Here is a 22328-nt window from a genome sequence, read left to right on the forward strand (position 1 = left end):
CGTAAATCAACGAGTTTTCTATACAACCACAAATACTTCTACAACCACGTCGGGATCGATCTATCTTGGTTGTTCTTTTTAATTGTAAATATTATACTACATGTACATGTATGTACTTGTAATAAATGTAATTTTATTTGAAAATCAGGAAGTCAAACAAAATTAAATTGATCGTTATCTCGTAAAACGCGGAGTTTCCCCCGCGTTGCCAACGCCGAGGGCCGCCGCGTCGGTTTATCAGTTTTGCCGATCGTTAACCGCCGCGTCCAAAATCATGCAAACGCCGCGTATAGCGGGATTTTCTTAATCTCCCTCCAGGTCGAAACCCGCGGAGTATGGAGGGAAATTGGGGAAAACGCGTGGAGTGTACTGTATATGTACTATATGTTAGCACAATGCAGTCTATTCATAACTACTTGAAAACCCTTATTTTCTTTTGATAAATAGTGTCTGCTAGTAAAAAGGTTGTATTTTACAGATGTGACATCATGGAACCACGCCCTCTGTTGGAGTCTATAGGCAGCATATTTCAGCAGAACCAGGCATCACAAGATGAGAAGGTATGTACATGTAGTTTTCATCCAATCTTTGTGAAATATAGTCAGAATGTTTATCTTGATGAAATCTGGGTTGGGATTGTATTTGGGTCATCTGGGGTCAAACACTAGGTCACTTGGTCAAAAACTAGGTCAAATAATAGAAAAACCTTGTGTAGACAGTAGAGGTCACAGTTTTCATCCAATCTTTATGAAATTTGGTCAGAATGTTTATCTTGATGAAATCTGGGTTGGGATTGTATTTGGGTCATATGGGGTCAAAAACTAGGTCACTAGGTCAAAAACTAGGTCAAATGATAGACAAACCTTGTGTAGACAAATCTGGGTTGGGATTGTATTTGGGTCATCTGAGGTCTAAAACTAGGTCACTAGGTTAAATAATAGAAAAACCGTCAACAATTTGTTTGTGTAGCAGTAGAGGTCACATTTTTCATCCAATCTTTATGAAATTTGGTCAGAATGTTTATCTTGATGAAATCTGGGTTGGGATTGTATTTTGGTCATCTGGGGTCAAAAACTAGGTCACTCAGTAAAAAAAGTAGGTCACTAGGTCAAAAACTAGGTCATTAGGTCAAATAATAGAAAAACCGTGTGTAGACAATAGAGGTTACAGTTTTCATCCAATCTTTATCAAATTTGATCAGAATGTTTATCTTGATGAAATCTGGGTTGGGATTGTATTTGGGTCACTTGGGGTCAAAAACTAGGTCTCTAGGTCAAATAATAGAAAAACCTTGTGCAGACAATAGAGGTCACAGTTTTCATCAAGTCTTTATGAAATTTGGTCAGAATGTTTATCTTGATGAAATCTGGGTTGGGATTGTATTTGGTTAGTCAGGTGAGCGATTCAGGGCCATCATGGCCCTCTTGTTACTATAATCATCATGTGTGAATAACAAAAAAAACACAGTTTACAACAAACCATTTATAGATGTACATACATCATAACTCAAGCATTTGTTCATAAAATAAGCACATGATAAATATACATTACATGAGCACATAATATCTTGAACATACATTTTAGCAGAAGGCCATAATCTGCATCATGTGTGTAATATATTATTAATAATATAAAAAATATTCGTGTATATACATTTTAATATTAATGATTGTCATTCTGTTTTATTACCTTTTGATTTTTCGTGTCTTGAAATGTTGTCTTTTTTAACATACTACACCCAGATGTGAATGAATTTGATTTTTGAAACTGTATGCATATTCTCAGACAATGTGGTCTCGTTCTGAGAAAACTGGGCATAATGCATGTGTGTAAAGTGTCGTCTGCAGGCTAATCAGGGAAGACACTTTCCGCATAAATTGGATTTTTGCTAAGAATATACTTCATTTAAACGAAAAGAATCATAAAAGCAGAAAGTGTCGTCCCTGATTAGCCTGTGCGGACTGCACACGCTAATCTGGGACAACACTTTACGCACATGCATTATGCCCAGTTTTCTCAGAACAGAACTCAATAATTCTGTCTGTATGTTACAGGTGGCTAGGTTCAAGACCCAGAGAGAGGCAGAGCTGGCTCACGCTGCATATATCACTCACACCGTAGCTGATCCAGGGCAGCTGGCCCGCGCACAGTACATCGCGGGACACTACGCCAAGAAAAATGGCATGTCTGGAACACATTTCAGAGGTTAGCCCACAAGCTTGTCTTTTTAGTTCCCTCAGGGCTTCACCTGAGGGGACTTAAACTTGACCATGTTACTTTCCACACTTAATAACAAGCATACTAGCACTCCTAGGTTGACAGTTTACTTTGGTTATACTTATTGTTACTGTAATTTTTATGCCCCCAGCAGTCTGTCTGTCACTCCATCTGGCCGGCATTCGATTTTTGTAGTTTTTTTCCTAAATGTTTTCAGATATTTACCTGATTTTTGGTGCGTGATTCTACCTGCATGAAAAAACAAATCAAGGTCCAGTTTCTTTCCTGTCCATTTATTTTTGGCGAAGTAACAGGCCTTGGACTTAGATATTTTCTGTTGATTAACAGGACCGGCAATTCTATTCATAGTATTCCTACATTTTGTTCTATCTCAATTAGTTGCATCAGGTTGCGACTTTATATTGACTTTTATGGCATAAAGACTTTTTTTTTTTTTTTTTTTAACCTCAAAGCACAGAAATTGGATATTTAAAATGTTACATTAGATTGTTCTCATCCTGCACCAGGGTTTGAAAATTGCCAAGCAATATTCAACAGAAATCTATACCCATGTTGGCCCTCTTGCTTAAAAACACCTCCAGTGAGATTTCAATGTGCACTTACATTTTTTTCAATTCAATTATAATTTTAGAAATCGTATAAAACAATAAACTAAGGTGTATATAGTGAGTGTTGCAATTATTATAAACTGTATATTTTCAGGCGTTCGAGCTGTACCTGCAAACCCAAATATTGATTTGATGAGTGCTGGTTCCCTTTCCACATCAAACCGGAACAACTTTACTGGGGACCAGCTCAGTGAAGCACAAAATAAAACAACCTTACATAACAGAGCGCAAATGCAGAGGGAACAGCTGCTAAATAGAGCAGAGATAAGGAGAAAGAAAGTTATAAGCAAGAAGGACCACATACAAAGCTCTGATGTAGTTATAATTGATAGTAGCTTGGATGAATCTGCTATACTGAACACCTCATTGAGTAACTCCTTCAATAACTTTCAGACTCAGTCTGTGGAGATCAAAGCTTCTTCACAGAACTGTTCTTTGGATGACCCTCTGTCTACATTCAAATCAGGTGAGCAACCTTGGGCCAATATGTCCTCTTGTTTTCTGGAAACATTTTCTCCTAAGAAGGTAACTTTTTATGCCCTGAAAACAAATTTTGGACTCAATTTGTCTATTTTCAATCTGTTTTTAGTTGGTGTGTAATTCTGCGTTATCAAGTGATATGTTTAAAACCAGTCTTGAATACCCCTCAGAGCATAAAAGCGGCACTATTTTTTTTTAATATCTTTGATGATTTTTTTATAAAAGAAAAAAAATACAAAACCAAAATATGTTTATGGTGGGTTAGGTTTAAATCTATAGATGTTGATTTTATGAACATACAATATACAACAAAAAAGTCTTTTATGAAGTGGTAAACTCATATCTTAACATAATGTATTTTGAGCTTCATGAGAATTTCATTGATTTTGATGCTTCAGACAAGGGAGAAAATGAAGTTGCAATGTCGAAAGACCTTGCTTGAACTTGCTTGTGCAATTTTCGGTCAATAAAGTTAATGTAGACTTGAGAAATAAATGTTAAAACAAGAGCACCGCATAACGGGTGTCATGCTCAGCTGCGAAAGCTTGTTAGAATTTTAGACAATATCTAGGTCAAGTTCGAATATGGGTCATGCTGGGTCAAAAACTAGGTCACGGGGTCACTTAGTTTAACTTCTATCAAAGCGTTTATTGGGGGCATATGTCATCCTCTAGAGACAAATCTTGTTTGCAGTCTCCCCTTACATGCAAGATTGGCTTCAAATGGAAATAAATGGGCTGTGCTCTGTGAAAAGAGGGTTTAATGCATGTGCGTAAAGTACTGTCCCAGATTAGCTTGTGCAGTATGCACAGGCTAATCAGGGACTACACTTTACACTTTAAAAAGTGTTTTTTTCGTTCAAATTAAGTCTCTCTGTAGCAAAAATCAAGTTTATTCATAAAGTGCCATCCCTGATTAGCCTGTGCGGACTGCACAAGCTTATATGCATTAAACTCCCTTTTCACAGAGTACAGTCCAAATAATCTAAATAGAAATATATCCCTTGTGCACACTTGACTTGTAACGCTGGTGAATGGTCTGATCTGCACATAATATGTACTGGTATACAGTATCAAACAGTGACACAGTTTTTGTGCTCACTGACCAGATCATTTGGTCACGTGATTAGGGAAGTAGTAAGGATTTGGTATTTGCCCAAAGCAAAATGAAAGTTGCCAATTCTAGCCATTGGGTGATGTTTGATACCCTGTGTGTACCCAAACACACTCGTTAATTGAAACTGTTATTTATGGTATTAGGGAGCGCCCTCAATCTATTGAATCTGCGGCCGAATTTCGGCCGCAGTCCCCCACCTGAAAAGTATACTTTTTTCCCCTTTGGGGGGAAAAATTCCCCCTGATTTAAATTTTTTTTTTTTTTTTTTTTAAAGATGTGTCTCATGATTATTATATCTTAATAATTCTACATGTATTTCAATTGAATCTTGTCAAACATACTTAATTATGAAAAAAGAAATGAATATAGTGCAAACATGTACAAATGTAATAATGAGAGAGTAAGTAAAAAATAAAAAAAAATCCCCCCCGAAAGGAAAACGCCGCGAAAATTCCCACTCATGAGGGTAGCGACCCGCTTTCCCTAAAATCGATTGAGGGCCCTGTTAGGCAACGCCAAACTGAAACAATGGTTATCAGAAAATCCATTCAAATTTTTTAACAGGTTTTCCGAAGGAAAAAACTGGTTATTAGATTGGCGAATGCGGTTGGGCGGAACAAGCTTGTCCAGGCCATAACTATGTCGTTCATTGTCAAATTTTAAAATCATTTGGCACATTTGTTAACCATCATTGGACAGTGTGTCGCGCAAAAGAATTACATCGATATCTATAAGGTCAAGGTCACACTTTGAAAGAATTACGTCAATATCTCAAAGGTCAAGGTCACACTTTGAGTTCAAAGGTCAAAAATGGCCATAAATGAGCTTTTCCGGGTCATAACTATATAATTCATTTTCAGATTTTAAAATCATTTGGCACATTTGTTCACCATCATTGGACAGGGTCCACGAAAGAATTACATGCATATCTCCAAGGTCAAGGTCACCACAACTAAAAATAGATTTATTTTGAAACAACTGTGATGAACAATCAGTAGCAATGCACATTTTTAGTTGTAGTTGACTCCCTTTATCAGACTTTTTAAATTTAAAACCTGGTTTTGTGACAATTTTGTCCCTAGTCTAGAATTATGTTATAGTTTGTTTTGGAAATGTTCTCTGTCTGCACAATTGAAAAAAATATTAAAAATGATCTGTTAGGATCGGAGCATAATTACTTATTAAGGGAGACATTTCTGCATAAGATTGTAAAGTTGTGTAATTAATAGTGCAATGTATCTTTTAATCAATCAGAGATCATTGATTATTTAAATAAATTTATAAATCAAGCATATTACTGATGATTGACATAAGGATATAAAAAAATCATGCAAAAACCTATACATTTAAATGTATAAAAAAACCTGAAAAGGATGTTTGCATTTCACAAAACATAAACCTGTTAGGTTCACAATCTTTCTAAATACTTTTATTTACAAAATGAGTTCATTTCTTATAAATGTAATACATTTGTAAATTCAAACAACTCCAATTATTATTAAGTTCAGCTTAAAACTGTTACTCTGTAAGAAAATTGGCTCTGTTAATATGGTGGTAACAAAACTTTTGTTTAACCTTGTGTTTACACTACTGCTTTTCAATTTATGAATCATTATTTACCCGGTAAATATGTATTTTAATATTGTGTTAGAGAAGCATTATTTATTAAATGGTTTGCTGGTAGTTATATTTTACCAACATGGTCATATAAGTGAATTGTTTTGATAATACACAGTAAATAATTATAGAAAACAGTGATTTCAAACAACTTCATTGTTTTTCAATATGAATTTACTTAACGTTTCGGTCAAAGACCTTCATCAGGATTAAAACATTTGTAATAAAATAAAGGAAATGACGTCACAATCGATGTCAATTGCAACAACGTCAAAGTGTTACATACTTTTTGGCGTTAAAATTAACATATAACCAAAATAATATATAACATCATTATTAAAATCATTATATATAGTTGATATATGTGTATGTTATCTAATTAACTAGTTTATTAAAGTAGGATCAGTTATGATACAAAATGACTGGGAAAATGCAGTTTGAATGCATACATAATACACTGCATTTAAAGAAAATGGCGCCACAGTGACATCACCATTTACATGACATCATCATCTGGTCACCATTTTGATGACGTCATGAACTGAAATGAGATTGTTTATACAACGTCGTGACAACGACGTCATAACCATTGCAAAAGAGGTTGTTGAGACTGGACGTTGTGTTTATTTATGATTTATTTTTGTTTTCATTTGTTTAATTTGTGTCAATTTTGTGTTAAGCCACAATGGTCTATAATCTGCGCAGTATTGGGCAGTCTTTGCTTCGAAATTCAGGTAAATTATTCTTATGAAAACAATTAATAATCTATTTACACCCTCAGTTTTTGTTGTAAGAATTCTTTTTTTGACATGATAACTCATTAACTGGTCATATTTGATAGTTCCTGTAAAGTAAAAATTATAAAATTTGAACATTATAAATTATGCATTTGTTTTTTATTTGCTTGTTTCAAGGTTGTTTGGTATTATAAACTATTACATACCTTAATTAAAAAATATATATGGAAGAGCTGTACTGATATATTCTTTTCTGCTACATGTTGTTCCAGATATGTGTATTTGGCACACAATATCTCTGGTACTTATGTCAAAAGCCAGATAAATGCAAAATGTCCAAAGAACATATAGAACTGGTATACAAATATAATAAAGAAAGTATGCTTAAGAGACAAAATTACAAAGCTCAATATACAATTAAATATTCTTTATATGGTATTAAATGTATAGAAATATATGTACAAACTTAACAAAGGACGTCACATTTCGTAACATAAATTGTTTGGAAACCCATGGGTGAAACACGTGGTTACAGTAACAACTTAAAAAGATTTTAATGTGCTTCTAAGTTTAGGGCTTGCATATTCTGTTTATGTTTAGTGGATACATAGTGTTATACATTCAAGGTGAATTTTTAGGAAATTTCGTGAACATAAATTTTATATGTAGGACATAACAAACTTGGCGACCAACATAACTGCAGTAAAATTAACATTTCTGTTTTACGTCTTATTTTTAGCACTTTTCATTGCATTCCTATTTAAATTGTTAACAAAATGTCATAATATGTGCATCCTTAAATGATAGACAACTAAAAGTTATGTTGATATTTTTTATGGGTCTTTGGTAACAATTGTAAGTATTCTACATGAATATTCATTGGTCAGGAAGTGGCACTGTTTTAATGGATGGAAAAAAAGTAATTTACCTTATGATTTATGGTGTTTTTTCTACTCAGTGATAAATACAAATACATGTATAGGATATTTTTTGTTTGCTTTAGGGGTAATGCCTTGAATAATTTTGCTAAGTAAAGTGAGACAAAATATATTTAAGCTTGCACTTTTGGAGAGAAAAATCATTTACATATTATCCCATAAGCAAACAAAGCTTTTTTATGCCCCGAAAGAGGGCATATAGTGATCGGACCGTCCATCCGTCTGTCCTTCCGTCACACTTCGCATTAAGATTCAGATTAAGGTTTTGAAAAATGCTCATAACTTTTCTGTCCCTTCACATAGCAACTTGATATTTGGCATGCATGTGTATCTCATGGAGCTGCACATTTTGAGTGGTAAAACGTCAAGGTCTTCCTTCAAGGTCAATCAAAGCAGCGCAGTAGGGGGCATTGTGTTTCTGGCAAACACATCTCTTGTTATGTAGTGCTTTTGATTATTCTTTTCCTTTAAGTTACTGCTCTATTTTCTCATTGATGTGTACTGTAATGATCGGTTCAAAATCACTATTGATGTGCAAGGTTGAATTTCAATAGATATTTACTTGCAATTTGAAAAGAAATTACATGTAGCTGGGACTGCTTCTGGCCCTAAAATTAGGAAATGAGTGTGACAATCTTGGCTTGGGTAGTCATGACTTGAGCAGAAACAAGGTATAAAGTAACCTAGGGTCACAGTCACATGAAATGGGAGCACAGATCTGCTTCAGTAAACATAGTCACTGCTCAGAAATAAGAGGATTTATTGTATGATGGTTTTGCTTTATTATTGATTTAAATTCATGAATACAAGCAGAAGTCATATTTTCATGAGAGGCACAGCCATAAATGATAATTATATTTTGTTTGATCATGTGATTGGGTATTCCCTATACTAATACTATTGACATTGGACTAATAGGCAAGTTTCAATGTCCCTTTTTAGCGATTATCACCACACAATAATATCAGAGAAATAATCAAAATTATGGCATCATTTCACACTAAATAACTTATTTTTTTATGATCAAGGGTAATTTTCACTGGTAGTTTGCACATTTTTAAACAGTGAAAATCAAGTTCAAAATCCCTATATGTGTAGATCAATGGAAAACAGGAAAATAATGCACAGATTCACATTAAAAGTACTTGTATTTTTAGGAGTTAAAGATGCGTCTGCCAACAGACCACCAGTTGAGACACAAAGTGGTTCCCATTCAACGTCCAGCCCCAATAACCCTACAGGGGACCAGTCAAAACCACGAAGGAACCGATCCAAAATAACAAGGGGTCCGCCAAACCCAACAGTGGACCAGTCCAGTGAAGTGGGGAAAAACAAAAAGAAAACAAGGAGTCGATGGTCATGTAGAATTTTGAATTGTGAAGCGACTTTCTCCGATGAGATCATTCTTGCTCATCACATGAATCTGTTCCAACACTCCCCCTGTAACCCTTGCATAAGGACCCTCGACTGCAAATTGCTGCCGGATCCCTTGGGGTATGTGTGCCCCGAATGTGATAAGAATTTTGCGGACCTGATCTCATGTAAGAACCACATCAATAAGAAGCCAGGGCACCTTGGCATCTTCCCTCCATTAGAGGTGGCTGCCTATATGTGTGCCCAGTGTTTACAGCTGTTTAGCACCCGGGATGAATGCACCTCACATCTAGAGGAGAGCAAACACAGCACCATCAGCTATCCATTCACAGGTACAGATGTTTAAAAATATCCGCGCCTTCCCCTAACCCCTCCAAGACCCTATTTGAAGAATTAAAATGTTGACTTTTTCCAAAGTTTAAATCCAAATTTAAGGTAATATTATGTGATTTGTGGAAATACAATTTTGCCTGCATCTAATTTTAGTAGAATTTTTTACCTCTTTAATGGATTTTTATGCCCCCGGATCGAAAGATCGGGGGTATATTGTTTTTGGCCTGTCTGTCATTGTATGTGTGTGTCCCAAAACTTAAACCAAAACTTTAACCTTCTTCATAACTTTTGCAATATTGAACATAGCAACTTGATATTTGGCATGCATGTGTATCTCATGGAGCTGCACATTTTGAGTGGTGAAAGGTCAAGGTCAAGTTCATCCTTCAAGGTCAAAGGTAAAAAAAACAAATTCAAAAACTTTAACCAAAACTTTAACCTTCTTCATAACTTTTGCAATATTGAAGATAGCAACTTGATATTTGGCATGCATGTGTATCTCATGGAGCTGCACATTTTGAGTGGTGAAAGGTCAAGGTCATCCTTCAAGGTCACAGGTAAAAATAAATAATTCGAAGCGGCGCATAAGGGGGCATTGTGTTTCTGACAAACACATCTCTTGTTTTATATGGATTCAATGTGTCTTTGACTACAAAGCATTACTGCTTGAATGTTTACAGCTGAAAAAAAAACGCACTAAATTATTTATTAAAACAATCAGAAAGACGATGATTTTACATTTTTTGTTCACCTGAGCACAACGTGCTCATGTTTGTGCTCATGGTGAGCTTTTGTGATCGCCTTTTGTCCGTCATCTGTTATGCGTTGTGCGGCTACAACATTTGCCTTGTTAACTCTCTAGAGGCCATATTTATTGTCCAATCTTCATGAAATTTGGTCAGAAGATTAATGGTCATCAATGATATCTTGGATGAGTTCGAAACGTTTGCTTGAAAAACATGGCTGCCTTATATGGCTATAGTAAAATCTTGTTAACACTCTAGAGGCCACATTTATGGTCTGATCTTCATGAAACTTGGTCATAAGATTTATCCCAATAATATCTTGGACAAGTTCGAAAATGATGTCGGTTGGTTGCAAAACATGGCCGCCAGGGGTCGGGGCATTTTTCCTTTTATGTCAATAGTAAAACCTTGTTAACACTCTAGAGGCCACATTTATTTTCCGATCTTCATTAAACTTGCTCAGAAGATTTGTCCCAATTATATCTTGGATGAGTTCAAAAATGGTAACCTTTGCTTGAAAAGCATGGCTTCCAAGAGGCGGGGCATTTTTCCTTATTTGGCTATAGTAAAATCTTGTTAACACTCTAATGGCCACATTTACTGTCCGATCTTCATGAAACTTGGTCAGAAGATTCATCCCGATAATATCTTGGACGAGTTCAAAAATGATGCCGGTTGGTTGAAAAACATGGCTGCCAGGGGGCGGGGCATTTTTCTTTATATGGCTATTATAGTAAAACCTTGTTAACACTCTAGAGGCCACATTTATTTTCCGATCTTCATGAAACTGTGTCAGAAGATATGTCCCAAAAATATATTTATCTCAGGTGAGCGAATTTGGGCCTTTTAGGCCCTCTTGTTTTAAGTATGGCTTGTTTTCCTTTATAACATGTGTACTGTGGAAACCCTCTCAACTGGATATGTTCAAACCAAAATCTTTCCAAACTAGATAATTGTTCTGGTCCTGTTTAAAGAACACCTGAGCACAAAGTGCACCAAACCTTTGTTTGGTTTGCGGTATGCAGTGTAGGTTTGGCATTGTCAACATTGAGCTTGTGACATTTTTCATTCAATCTTGATAAAACTTAGTCAGAATATAATCTGGACAATTGGGTCACGCTTATTTAAAAATCAGGTTACTATGTCAACTCCAAACAAAACCTTGTAAGCATTCTACGGGCTAAATTTTTTACTCAGTCATGATAAAAGTTTAAAACTTAAATGCTCGCAACCCTGGTGTTTTCAGTATTATGTTTACATTGTACTTAGGTTGAACTTATATGGATGCAATCTAAAAAAGAATAAGCTTCCGTTAAGAATTTTTAGCTCCCATTTGGGAAAAATATACTTTTTTCCATTTACTGGACCCAATTTAAATGAAAAAATACCACTGTGAACTTACTACAATACAAATTGAAATCATCATTAAAGTTATTATACATGAACAAGGATTAATGTAACAACAGAAATTGTTGTACTTAAGAGAGGTTTTTAGTAAAATCTTGTTAACACTCTAATGGCCACATTTACTGTCCGATCTTCATGAAACTTGGTCAGAAGATTCATCCCGATAATATCTTGGACGAGTTCAAAAATGATGCCGGTTGGTTGAAAAACATGGCTGCCAGGGGGCGGGGCATTTTTCTTTATATGGCTATTATAGTAAAACCTTGTTAACACTCTAGAGGCCACATTTATTTTCCGATCTTCATGAAACTGTGTCAGAAGATATGTCCCAAAAATATATTTATCTCAGGTGAGCGAATTTGGGCCTTTTAGGCCCTCTTGTTTTAAGTATGGCTTGTTTTCCTTTATAACATGTGTACTGTGGAAACCCTCTCAACTGGATATGTTCAAACCAAATCTTTCCAAACTAGATAATTGTTCTGGTCCTGTTTAAAGAACACCTGAGCACAAAGTGCACCAAACCTTTGTTTGGTTTGCGGTATGCAGTGGAGGTTTGGCATTGTCAACATTTAGCTTGTGACATTTTTCATTCAATCTTGATAAAACTTAGTCAGAATATAATCTGGACAATTGGGTCACGCGTATTTAAAAATCAGGTTACTATGTCAACTCCAAACAAAACCTTGTAAGCATTCTACGGGCTAAATTTTTTACTCAGTCATGATAAAAGTTTAAAACTTAAATGCTCGCAACCCCGGTGTTTTCAGTATTATGTTTACATTGTACTTAGGTTGAACTTATATGGATGCAATCTAAAAAAGAATAAGCTTCTGTTAAGAATTTTTAGCTCCCATTTGGGAAAAATATACTTTTTTCCATTTACTGGACCCAATTTAAATGAAAAAATACCACTGTGAACTTACTACAATACAAATTGAAATCATCATTAAAGTTATTATACATGAACAAGGATTAATGTAACAACAGAAATTGTTGTACTTAAGAGAGGTTTTTAGCTCACCTGATCACTCAGGTGAGCTATTGTGACCGGTCTTCATCCTTTCGTTCGTCGTCTGTCGGTCCACATTTGTTCGTAAACACTCTAGAGGCCACATTTATTGTCCGATCTTAATGAAACTTGGTCAGAAGATTTGTCCCAATGATATCTCGATCGAGTTCGAAACAGGGTCATGCTGTGTCAAAAACTAGGTCACTAGGTCAAAAAAAAAAGAAAAACCTCGTAAACACTGTAGAAGTCACATTTTATGCCCAATCTTCATGTAACTTTGTCAAAATGTTTGCCTTAATGATATGTTGGTTGAGTTCAAAAGTGGTTCATGTCCGTTGAAAAACATGGCCCCCAGTGGGTGGGGCAGTTTTCTTTATTTGGCCAAAGAGAAACCTTGTAAACACTCTAGAAGTCACAATTTTTGGCCAATCATCATTAAAGTTGGTCAAAACATTGGTTTCATTGATATCTTGGAGGAGTTTAAAAATGGTCCAGATCGGAGAAATCATGGCCGCCAGTGGGCGGGGCATTTTTCTCTATATATGTATATAGTGAAAACATTTGAACACTCTAGAAGTCACATTTTTGGCCCAATTTTCATGAAATTTTGTCAAAATGTTAGCCTTAATGATATGTTGGTTGAGTTCAAAAGTGCTTCTGGTCCGTTTAATAACATGGCCGCCAGTGGGCGGGGCATTTTTCCTTATTTGGCTATAGAAAAACCTTGTAAACACTCTAGATTCAAGTCAAAATTTTTGCCCAATCATCATGAAAGTTGGTCAAAACATTGGTTTTATTGATATCTCGGACGAGATTGAAAATGGTCCAGATCGGTAAAAAACATTGCCGCTAGTGGGCGGGTCATTTTTCTCTATATGTATATAGTGAAAACATGTGAACACTGATCTAGAAGTCACATTTTTGGCCCAATTTTCATGAAATTTGGTCAGAACATTTGTTTCTTTGATACAAGAGTTGAGTTCGAAAATGGTTCCGGTCAGTTGAACAACATGGCTGCTGGGGGGGGGGCAGTTTTCTTATATTTATATATTAGAAAAAAGCTTGTGAACACTCTAGAAGTCACATTATTTACCCAATCATCATGAAACTTGGTGAAAAGATTGGTTTTATATATATCTCAGATGAGTTCGCAAAAGGTCCCGATCAGTCAAGTTTACCTTATGTGACTAGAGAGAAACCTTGTGATCAAACACTATAGAAGTAACATTTATTGCCTAATCATCGTGAAACTTAGTCAATACATTGGTTTTATTGATTTCTTGGACAAGTTGGAAAATGGCTAAGATCGGTGTAACACACTTATTAGCTCACCTGATTATTGCTCAGGTGAGGTTTTAGGATTGGTCTTTGTCCGCCATCCGTCCGTCTGTCCACATTTGGTTTGTAAACACTCCAGCATTCACATTTCTCAATCATTCTTTATCAAAGTTGCTGAAAGATCTCAGTCAATTTTGATAATGAGCAAAATCACATAATAAATGCCATAATTATTGCCCTTAGATTGTCCAAATTTTCTGTATATTATACAAAATCCTTGTAAACACTCTTGGTCATTATATTTATTTTTGTAAGCAAAGTTTGATGTTTGGTTAGGGGGGTCAACTCAAAATAAAGGTAACCAGGTCAAATCTTACAAACACAAAAACACTCCATGCGTCAAAGTGTTGGTTCAATAATGACGAAACTTGACCCGAATGTTTGTCTGGGCAATATCTAGGTAAAGTTTGACATTTGGTAAAGATTGAATGAACTTACTCCTCTCAGGGGAGCGAACTAGGGCCTTCTTGGCCCTCTTGTTTACATATAGTTAGTCATCAGACTCTCGGATAAGATACGTCGTCAATAAATCAGACTTATATCATGGTCCGAAGGAATATCCAGTTTAGAAGATTTCCACTTAATATCAATTATTAATCCCAAAACTTGGTATAATAAATTTCTCATGAAATGGTTGGCAGATTTTACCTTTACTCTGATTGCTGAAAAACCTTACTGTGTGATAGTATTATTGTATTCCTTGTGCCTTCCAGAGGACTGCTATGTTCAGAGTTCGCCCCTGGAGCCTATACCGGTGTTTGCCCCCCTAGTTGTGGACTTCATGGCGCGCTGTTCTAAGAAACCCTACTCTGTGCAGTGCCTGGAGTGTGGTCTGCTGATGGAGACACCTGCCTGCTATAGGAACCACATGTTGGAAACACAGAATCAGCATGTCGTGTCGGCCTTCACCGAAGCCAACGTTGTAAGTTCTTGGTCGCTTTGAGTTGGAACCTATATATTTTGTCTGACAAGATATTCAAATGGCCTGCTAGCGCAGTTGGTAGAGCGCTGGACTAAATATCGGAAGATTGCATGTTCATGGACTTGCGCGGAGATTTGGTCATGCAATTATTTTTATAGCACTTCTCCTGTACCTTTGACGCAAGTGGAAAAGATATCAGTTACAGGATTGAGTATAATACTCTCATTACTTACATGTAGCTACCAGTAACTCAGGAAAACGTGATTGTGTGTATAAAAAACTGTCCAAAGTCTCAGGCTTATTTTCTTAAGGGAAAAAAATAAAAACATCCTAAAAAATTGTGTGTTTTTGCCTAATCAGCATAAAACATTTTAAAAGAATTTGTTCTAATGATATCTCATTGGAGTTCAGAAGTGGCTAATTTTAAAAACCAAGGTCAGAAGCCACAGTTATTTTACAAACATCATAAAAGCTGCTTGGAACCGTGAAGTACCTTTTGTGCTCAATTAAACAGCTGAGAGCCTTTGGCCTTTTTGGATTTTTTTCTTATCAAATGATTAAGATTTGTTTCCAAGCAAAATCATCTGCTTCTGTAATTTTTGGTAGTGGGATGAGTCTTAAAGAAATTATCAGAAATGAATTCAACATGCATTTTGTAACGCTGTTTCCCAGCAAATAATTATTCATCACAGTGTGTAGGGATTCTTCCATCAGCTTTTCATCCATCCATAATTTTTTCAGGTGGATACATTTGCTGAGTATCTGGCCAGTTACTCATGTACCTCGTGTCATCGCTTGTTAGATAGCAACACTGACGGAAAGAAAAGACACGAATGCGGAAATGGTGTACACGGAGAGATCGTGGAAAATGACACAAGGTCATTCAAGGAATTTCTGAGGCGCTGTGCCTTGACACTTGTAAGACCTGTAAATGTTGATCCTGACCCTGGACCCAGTGGCGTTGTGAGTGGAGTAAAGAGGAAACGTAGTCAGGTGTTGGTAGGCAGCCAAGAAGGGTCGTCCCCTGAAAGTGAAAGGGCAGGAGTGCAGAAGAGTAGGCTGAAGTTGGTGCTGAGCGACAGTGACGATGACTGCGTGGTGGTGGATACACCTCAAAAGACTGGGGCCTGCAGAGTTCTCAATGAAATGTCAGTCAAAAGTGGGCAGAAGATCACGGTGGCTGATGAGTGTCGTGATAAAGATGAAACTGAAAAATCAGAAAAATGTAATAAAGCTACATATACTTTTAAGCTGGATCAGATCAAATTCAATCAGATCCCAGGTGTAAGCCGGCTTGGTGAAGGTTTTAAGGCAATATTCGGTCAGAATCAAAATACAGAAAATGAAAATATTAAAAAAAAATCAAAACAAGATAGCAACAATAGTTTGCTTATAAAAAATGATGAAATAGAAGAAGCAAAGAAAGATTTTAGTTTTCTCCAAACAAGAGAGTTTACACCACCAGACTTCATGTTACCTGGCTCCAGTCAGACCGCTGCTTCCACAAGAAGTTTAAGAAGTTCAGACCCAAAAGCAGGCAGCAGCAACAGTCAGGTGAGTGAAAACTGCCTTAATTTGTATAAATGACATTTGGAATAGTTTGTATATGCTTCTGTTCCTTAAAGCCTTTATTATGTCCCCCACTATAGTAGTGGGGGACATATTGTTTTTGCCCTGTCTGTTGGTTGGTCTGTTGGTCTGTTGGTTGGTTGGTTTGCGCCAACGTTAACATTTGCAATAACTTTTGCAATATTGAAAATAGGAACTTGATATTTGGCATGCATATGTATCTCATGGAGCTGCACATTTTGAGTGGTGAAAGGTCAAGGTCATCCTTCAAGGTCAAAGGTCAAATATTTGGGTCAAAATCGCTCATTTAATGTACACTTTTGCAGTATTTCAATATTCAAGATAGCAACTTGATATTTGGCATGCATGTGTATCTCATGGAGCTGCACAATTTGAGTGGTGAAAGGTCAAGGTCATCCTTCAAGGTAGGATGTTAAATATATGTGGCCAAAATCGCTCATTTTATGAGTACTTTTGCAATATTGAAGATAGCAACTTGATATTTGGCATGCATGTGTATCTCATGGAGCTGCACATTTTTAGTGGTGAAAGGTCAAGGTCAAGGTCATACTTCAAGGTCAGAGGTCAAATATATGTGGCCCAAATCGCTAATTTTATGAATACTTTTGCAATATTGAAGATAGCAACTTGATATTTGGCATGCACGTGTATCTCATGGAGCTGCACATTTTTAGTGGTGAAAGGTGAAGGTCAAGGTCATCCTTCAAGGTCAAATATATGGGTCAAAATTGCTCATGTAATGTCACTTCTGCAATATTGAAGCTAGCAATTTTATATTTGAAATGCATGTGTATCTCATGGAGCTGCACATTTTGAGTGGTGAAGGGTCAAGGTCATCATACAAGGTCAAACGTCATATAGGGGGACATTGTGTTTCACAAACACATCTTGTTGTCCATTTACCTTTTGGTGGTCCTTAATTTGCTCCACAGATATTCAGTTGAATCTTCTAGTCTTGTAAGTCCTTGTGTAAGATCACAGACAGGAAATGTACATTATACTATCAAAGTGAAGAAAGAGTTGAGCGCCTTTTCTTTGGACATCTCTTGAGCATTTATAAATAATTAATATGCCCATTAACTCTTTGCTCTTGTAAGTTTTTACGTAATTCTTTTCTCAAAATAGCATTAGATAATGCCTAGCACTAATGCATCTACGATATTTGATGACATGCCTTGCTCTACAGGAAGCGGACTCCCAGCTGAGCAAGCGGGACCGTTCCAGGAGCCCCATAGATGACAGCCCAGTCAGCACCCCGAACCTCTCCCGTATGCGCCACTTGATCTTCCTGGACCTCGACAACTTCGGCTGCTTCTTCACGCGTCTCCCCCGACCCCTGCCAGATGGGACATTTGTGTGGGCCTTCCAAGGGGGCAAGGTTGCCTGGTTCGAGCCCCACAAGTGTGCCCTGCTGCAGGACATGAAGCAGAGGCGGGAGTTCTATCTGCACCAGAGATGTGGCACCACCAAGGACGCCGCAGACTTTGCCATTGTGCTAACAGTATGCATTTAAACAATATATAATTTGAATATTAATTGACGAGTTCTTGGTATACACCTTACCAGTGGTCTTTAATTGCTGCACTTTTTATTCTCCCCAAAGGCGGAGGAATATAGTTTTAGCATGGTGTGTCTATTAGTCTGTTTTTTCTATTCCTACTTTTGAGGGCTATATCTCAGAAACTATAATAGATTTCAACATAAAACTTCAAGGGTGTATACTGTATAGATATAAATGAGGAGAAGTGGCATGCACAAACCCTATAACCTTACATTTCTTTTATAAGAGTTATTTCCCTTTGTTTTTGTTTTATGACGTCTGTCCCACGCAAACTTTTAAGGGCTTTATCTGAGAAACTATACAAGATTTTAACTAGAAACTTATGGGTGTATGAATATCATTTTACAAATAGTGCCATGCACAAGAACCATAACCGTCCACTTTCTTAAGTAATGGCTATTGCCGTTGTTGTTTTTTATATGGTATCTGTCTTTTACAAACATTTTATGGCTATATCTGAGAAACTATTTAAGACATCATCATGAAACTTCAAGGTTGTATAGATGTTAATTAGGAGAAGTCTTTGCTTAAGAACCATAACCAAACACTAACCTTAAATAAAATGTATTGCCTGTTGTTGTTTTTGCATGATTTATGCTGGTCACACACTTTTCAAGGCTATATCCAAGAAACTATATACAATTTAAAGATGAAACTTCATGGGTGTATAGATATCAATGAGAAGTACTGCCATGCACAAGAACCATAACCCTAACATTTGTTTCCTTGATACGAGAGTTGAGTTAAAAAATGGTTCCGGTCAGTTGAATAACATGGCTGCCGGGGGGGGGGCAGTTTTCTTATATTTATAAAGTAAAAAAAGCTTGTGAAGCATCATAAACTTGGTGAAAAGATTGGTTTCATATATATCTCACATGAGTTCGCAAATGGTCCCGATCAGTCAAAAACATGGCCGCCGGGGGGGGGGGGGGGGGGGGACAGTTTTCCTTATGTGACTAGAGAGAAACCTTGTGATTGAACACTATAGAAGTCTCATTTGTTGGCCTAATCATCATGAAACTTAGTCAATGCATTGGTTTTATTGATTTCTCTGACAAGTTGGAAAATGGCTCAGATCAGTGAAACACACTTTTTAGCTCACCTGATTGCTCAGGTGAGGTTTTAGAATTGGTCTTTGTCCGCCGTCCGTTCGTCCGCATTTGGTTTGTAAACACTCTAGCATTCACACTTCTCAAGCATTCTTTATGAAAGTTGCTGAAAGATCTCAGTCAAGTTTGATAAATGAGCAAAATCACATAATTAATGCCATAATTATTGCCCTTAGATTGTCCACATTTTCATTATATTATACAAAATCCTTGTAAACACTCTAGAGGTCACAATTTTGTTTCAGATTATATGAATCTTGGTCAAAATATTATTTTTGTAAGCAAAGTTTGATGTTTGGTAAGAGGGGTCAACTCAAAATATAGGTCCCCAGGTAAAATTAAAAAAAAAACACCCCATACACCAGAGTTTTGGTTCAATAATGATGAAACTTGACCAAGATGTTTGTCTGTACAATATCTAGGTCAAGTTTGACGTTTGGTTAAGATTAAATAAACCGACTACTCTCAGGTGAGGGAACTAGGGCCATCTTGGCCCTCTTGTTTTGTTTTTGTATCATGTAATTTTTCAGTGCTGTATCTCAGATACTATACAAGATTTCAACATGAAATTTCATTGGTTTATAGATATCAATTAGGAGAATTTCAATATATACAAACAAAAACCTTACTCTTTGTCATTTACAGTTATTGTTCTGGTCATCCATCTGCACCTATCAATAAACAAACTTAATTCAGCAGGGATATCAATTCAACAAGTTTTCTTGTTTTGTGTGAAGTATCGTATAGTAGTACCGGGGTACTCTACCAAGTTTATTCTAATCATGCCCCTGGGGTCAACATTTGCTTAAACATAGGGGTAACTTTTTATGCTCCCCGAAAAATCCTCTACCTTTTGATGAGGTTTGAGGTCACTGGGGTCAAGGTCACCGAGGCTAATAATAGATTTTCTGTCACACTTTTGTTACAGTTTCTCATGGCACCTTCAAGACTTTACACATCTCTTTCATATTTGGCATGCAGGTACCTTGCATGGACCTCTACCTTTTGATGAGGTTTGAGGTCACTGGGGTCAATGTCAAGGTCACCGAGGCTAAAAATAGATTTTTCCGTCACACTTTTGTTACAGTTTCTCATACCACCTTCAATACTTTACCGATCTCTTTCATATTTGGCATGTAGGTACCTTCCATGGACCTCTACCTTTTGATGACGTTTGAGATCACTGGGCTCAAGGTCACCAAGGCTTATAATAGATTTTCCGTCACGCTTTTCTTTCAGTTTCTCATAGCACCTTCAATACTTTACCAATCTCTTACATATTTGCCATGTAGGTACCTTGCATGGACCTCTACCTATTGGTGAGGTTTGAGGTCACTGGGCTCAAGGTCACCGAGGCTATTAATATATTTTCCGCCACGCTTTTGTAACAGTTTCTCATAGCACCTTCAATACTTTTCCGATCTCTTTCATATTTGACATGTAGGTACCTTGCATGGGTCTACCTTTTGATGAGGTTTGACATCACTGGGGTCAAGGTCACTGAGGCTAATAAAAGATTTTTTTAGGTGGTTATTAACACATAGATTGACAAAGCGCATCATCGGGGAGCATCCATTAGTTTCACTGATATTCTTGTTTTACCATTTAAATAGTCAAAACTTGAATTGTTCTGATAAGGTTTCAGATCAAATGAAAATGTATTCCTAAAGAGTAAAAAAAATCATATTAACTTTGACTTAAACATGGAGCAATAACAAATTTTAGTTAAAGTAAATTTTTAAAGTGTGTCCAAAGGCAAAATGGTATCACCTTATTAATTGCAGTGATTTTAAGAGATAAATCTGCAAAATATAGCACATAAGAATCAACTTTCAGAACCAAGTAACAACTTTAAGGACATACCTGTGTCTTGTGATTATTCAGGGGAGACAGGTCTCCCATTCTGATGATAACAACACTAAAGTTTTCTTCAGCTTTTATTTCATTTCAATCAAGAGGCCACCTCTGATCATGTGTACATGTGTGTCTTACCTTGGTTGAAGGGGTGTCATTGATAACCTGCTAGTTTGCAATAAGATATTTTAGGTTTTAATCCATTTATGCCTAGCATAAAAAAAAGGCCTTGGCAAATAGCGTAGACCCAGATGAGACGCTGCATGATGCAGCGTCTCATCAGGGTCTGCGCTGTTTGCTTAAAGGAATTTCTGTAAGAAATATTCTAAATATAGAAATAAACATACTAGACATTCCTAATTTTGGAAATAAATTGATCCAATTTAGAAGGATGGGAGAGTCCACTAGGCATAAATGGGTTAAACATATTTATTCATTTCCTACTGATACTTACAGGTGGGTAAGATGCATGAGCGCCTTCCTAAGGAGATCCCGTTCACGATCGTGTCTGGGGACAAGGGTTTCCTCGAGGTAGAGCGCCAGATGAAGACTGAGCAGCGACGGGCCATCGTTGTGGACCCACACGCTGCACTGAAGGAGTCCCCTGAGATGATGTACATCCTCATGAACAGCATCATCGATGTGTAGCATAGAATATTTATAGCCTATTTATATGTGATTATCGTTGATTAATAAAAACTCGCATGCCTGTGTTCAATCATGATCTGCATAGTACTTCTGTTCTACAAAATTATTGTGCTCTTATGTTTAGTTAAAATCTTCTGATTTCTTGTCTGTTCATTTGTGTATTTTCAGTTATTGTGGTTGTATGTTTGTATTTATGTTCTACTGCTGTACAGAAATGAGCTATTTGAAAATGTCATGGTATGATGCTATGCATGATGAGCAATAAATTTATGAAAATTATGTTGTAAAAATTTATTTGTTTTTTCTTCTTAGTCTCCTGTGTAAGTGGTTAATACCAGCTGAACTAAGAACATGTTACTAATGTTCAACAAAACAGTTTTTTTTTTACCTAAATCATTCAAGAAAATCACCAATTACCAAACAAAATTAAACAATCCTTGTTGTGGTTAATTATATAATACCAGATCTTCTTGGAAACTCTTTACTTGTTAATTGCTCTTGTAATCATTACTTATTGTAAGGCCACAGCTATTGAGATCGACCAAGTTTACTGGATCAAGCTCATGGACAATTGTTTTAGATTTATTGATTGAACTTAACCCTTTTATGCCTAGTGGACTCTCCCATCCTTCTAAATTGGATCTATTTCCAAAATTAGGGATGTGAAGTAAATTCATTTCTATATTTAGAATATTTCCTACAG

The 22328-nt window shown here is 36.4% G+C and overlaps 1 protein-coding gene across 2 annotated transcripts in view; it reads left to right on the forward strand.

Annotated features, from left to right (window-relative positions):
* The window catches only part of LOC127877871 (uncharacterized), a 48636-nt gene extending 26732 nt beyond the window's left edge, over positions 1-21904 (forward strand). For both annotated transcript variants that reach the window (XM_052424173.1, XM_052424172.1), the window contains 8 exons: positions 479-560; positions 2055-2205; positions 2941-3312; positions 8892-9440; positions 14655-14863; positions 15605-16417; positions 17640-17954; positions 21434-21904. In XM_052424173.1, the coding sequence (XP_052280133.1) occupies positions 489-560; positions 2055-2205; positions 2941-3312; positions 8892-9440; positions 14655-14863; positions 15605-16417; positions 17640-17954; positions 21434-21625 (2673 nt within the window). In that variant the 5' untranslated portion in view covers positions 479-488 and the 3' untranslated portion in view covers positions 21626-21904. The remainder of the gene's footprint in view (positions 1-478; positions 561-2054; positions 2206-2940; positions 3313-8891; positions 9441-14654; positions 14864-15604; positions 16418-17639; positions 17955-21433) is intronic.
* The last annotated feature ends 424 nt before the right edge of the window (positions 21905-22328 follow it).

This window comes from Dreissena polymorpha, chromosome 4, assembly GCF_020536995.1.
Source record: "Dreissena polymorpha isolate Duluth1 chromosome 4, UMN_Dpol_1.0, whole genome shotgun sequence".
NCBI lineage: Eukaryota > Metazoa > Mollusca > Bivalvia > Myida > Dreissenidae > Dreissena > Dreissena polymorpha.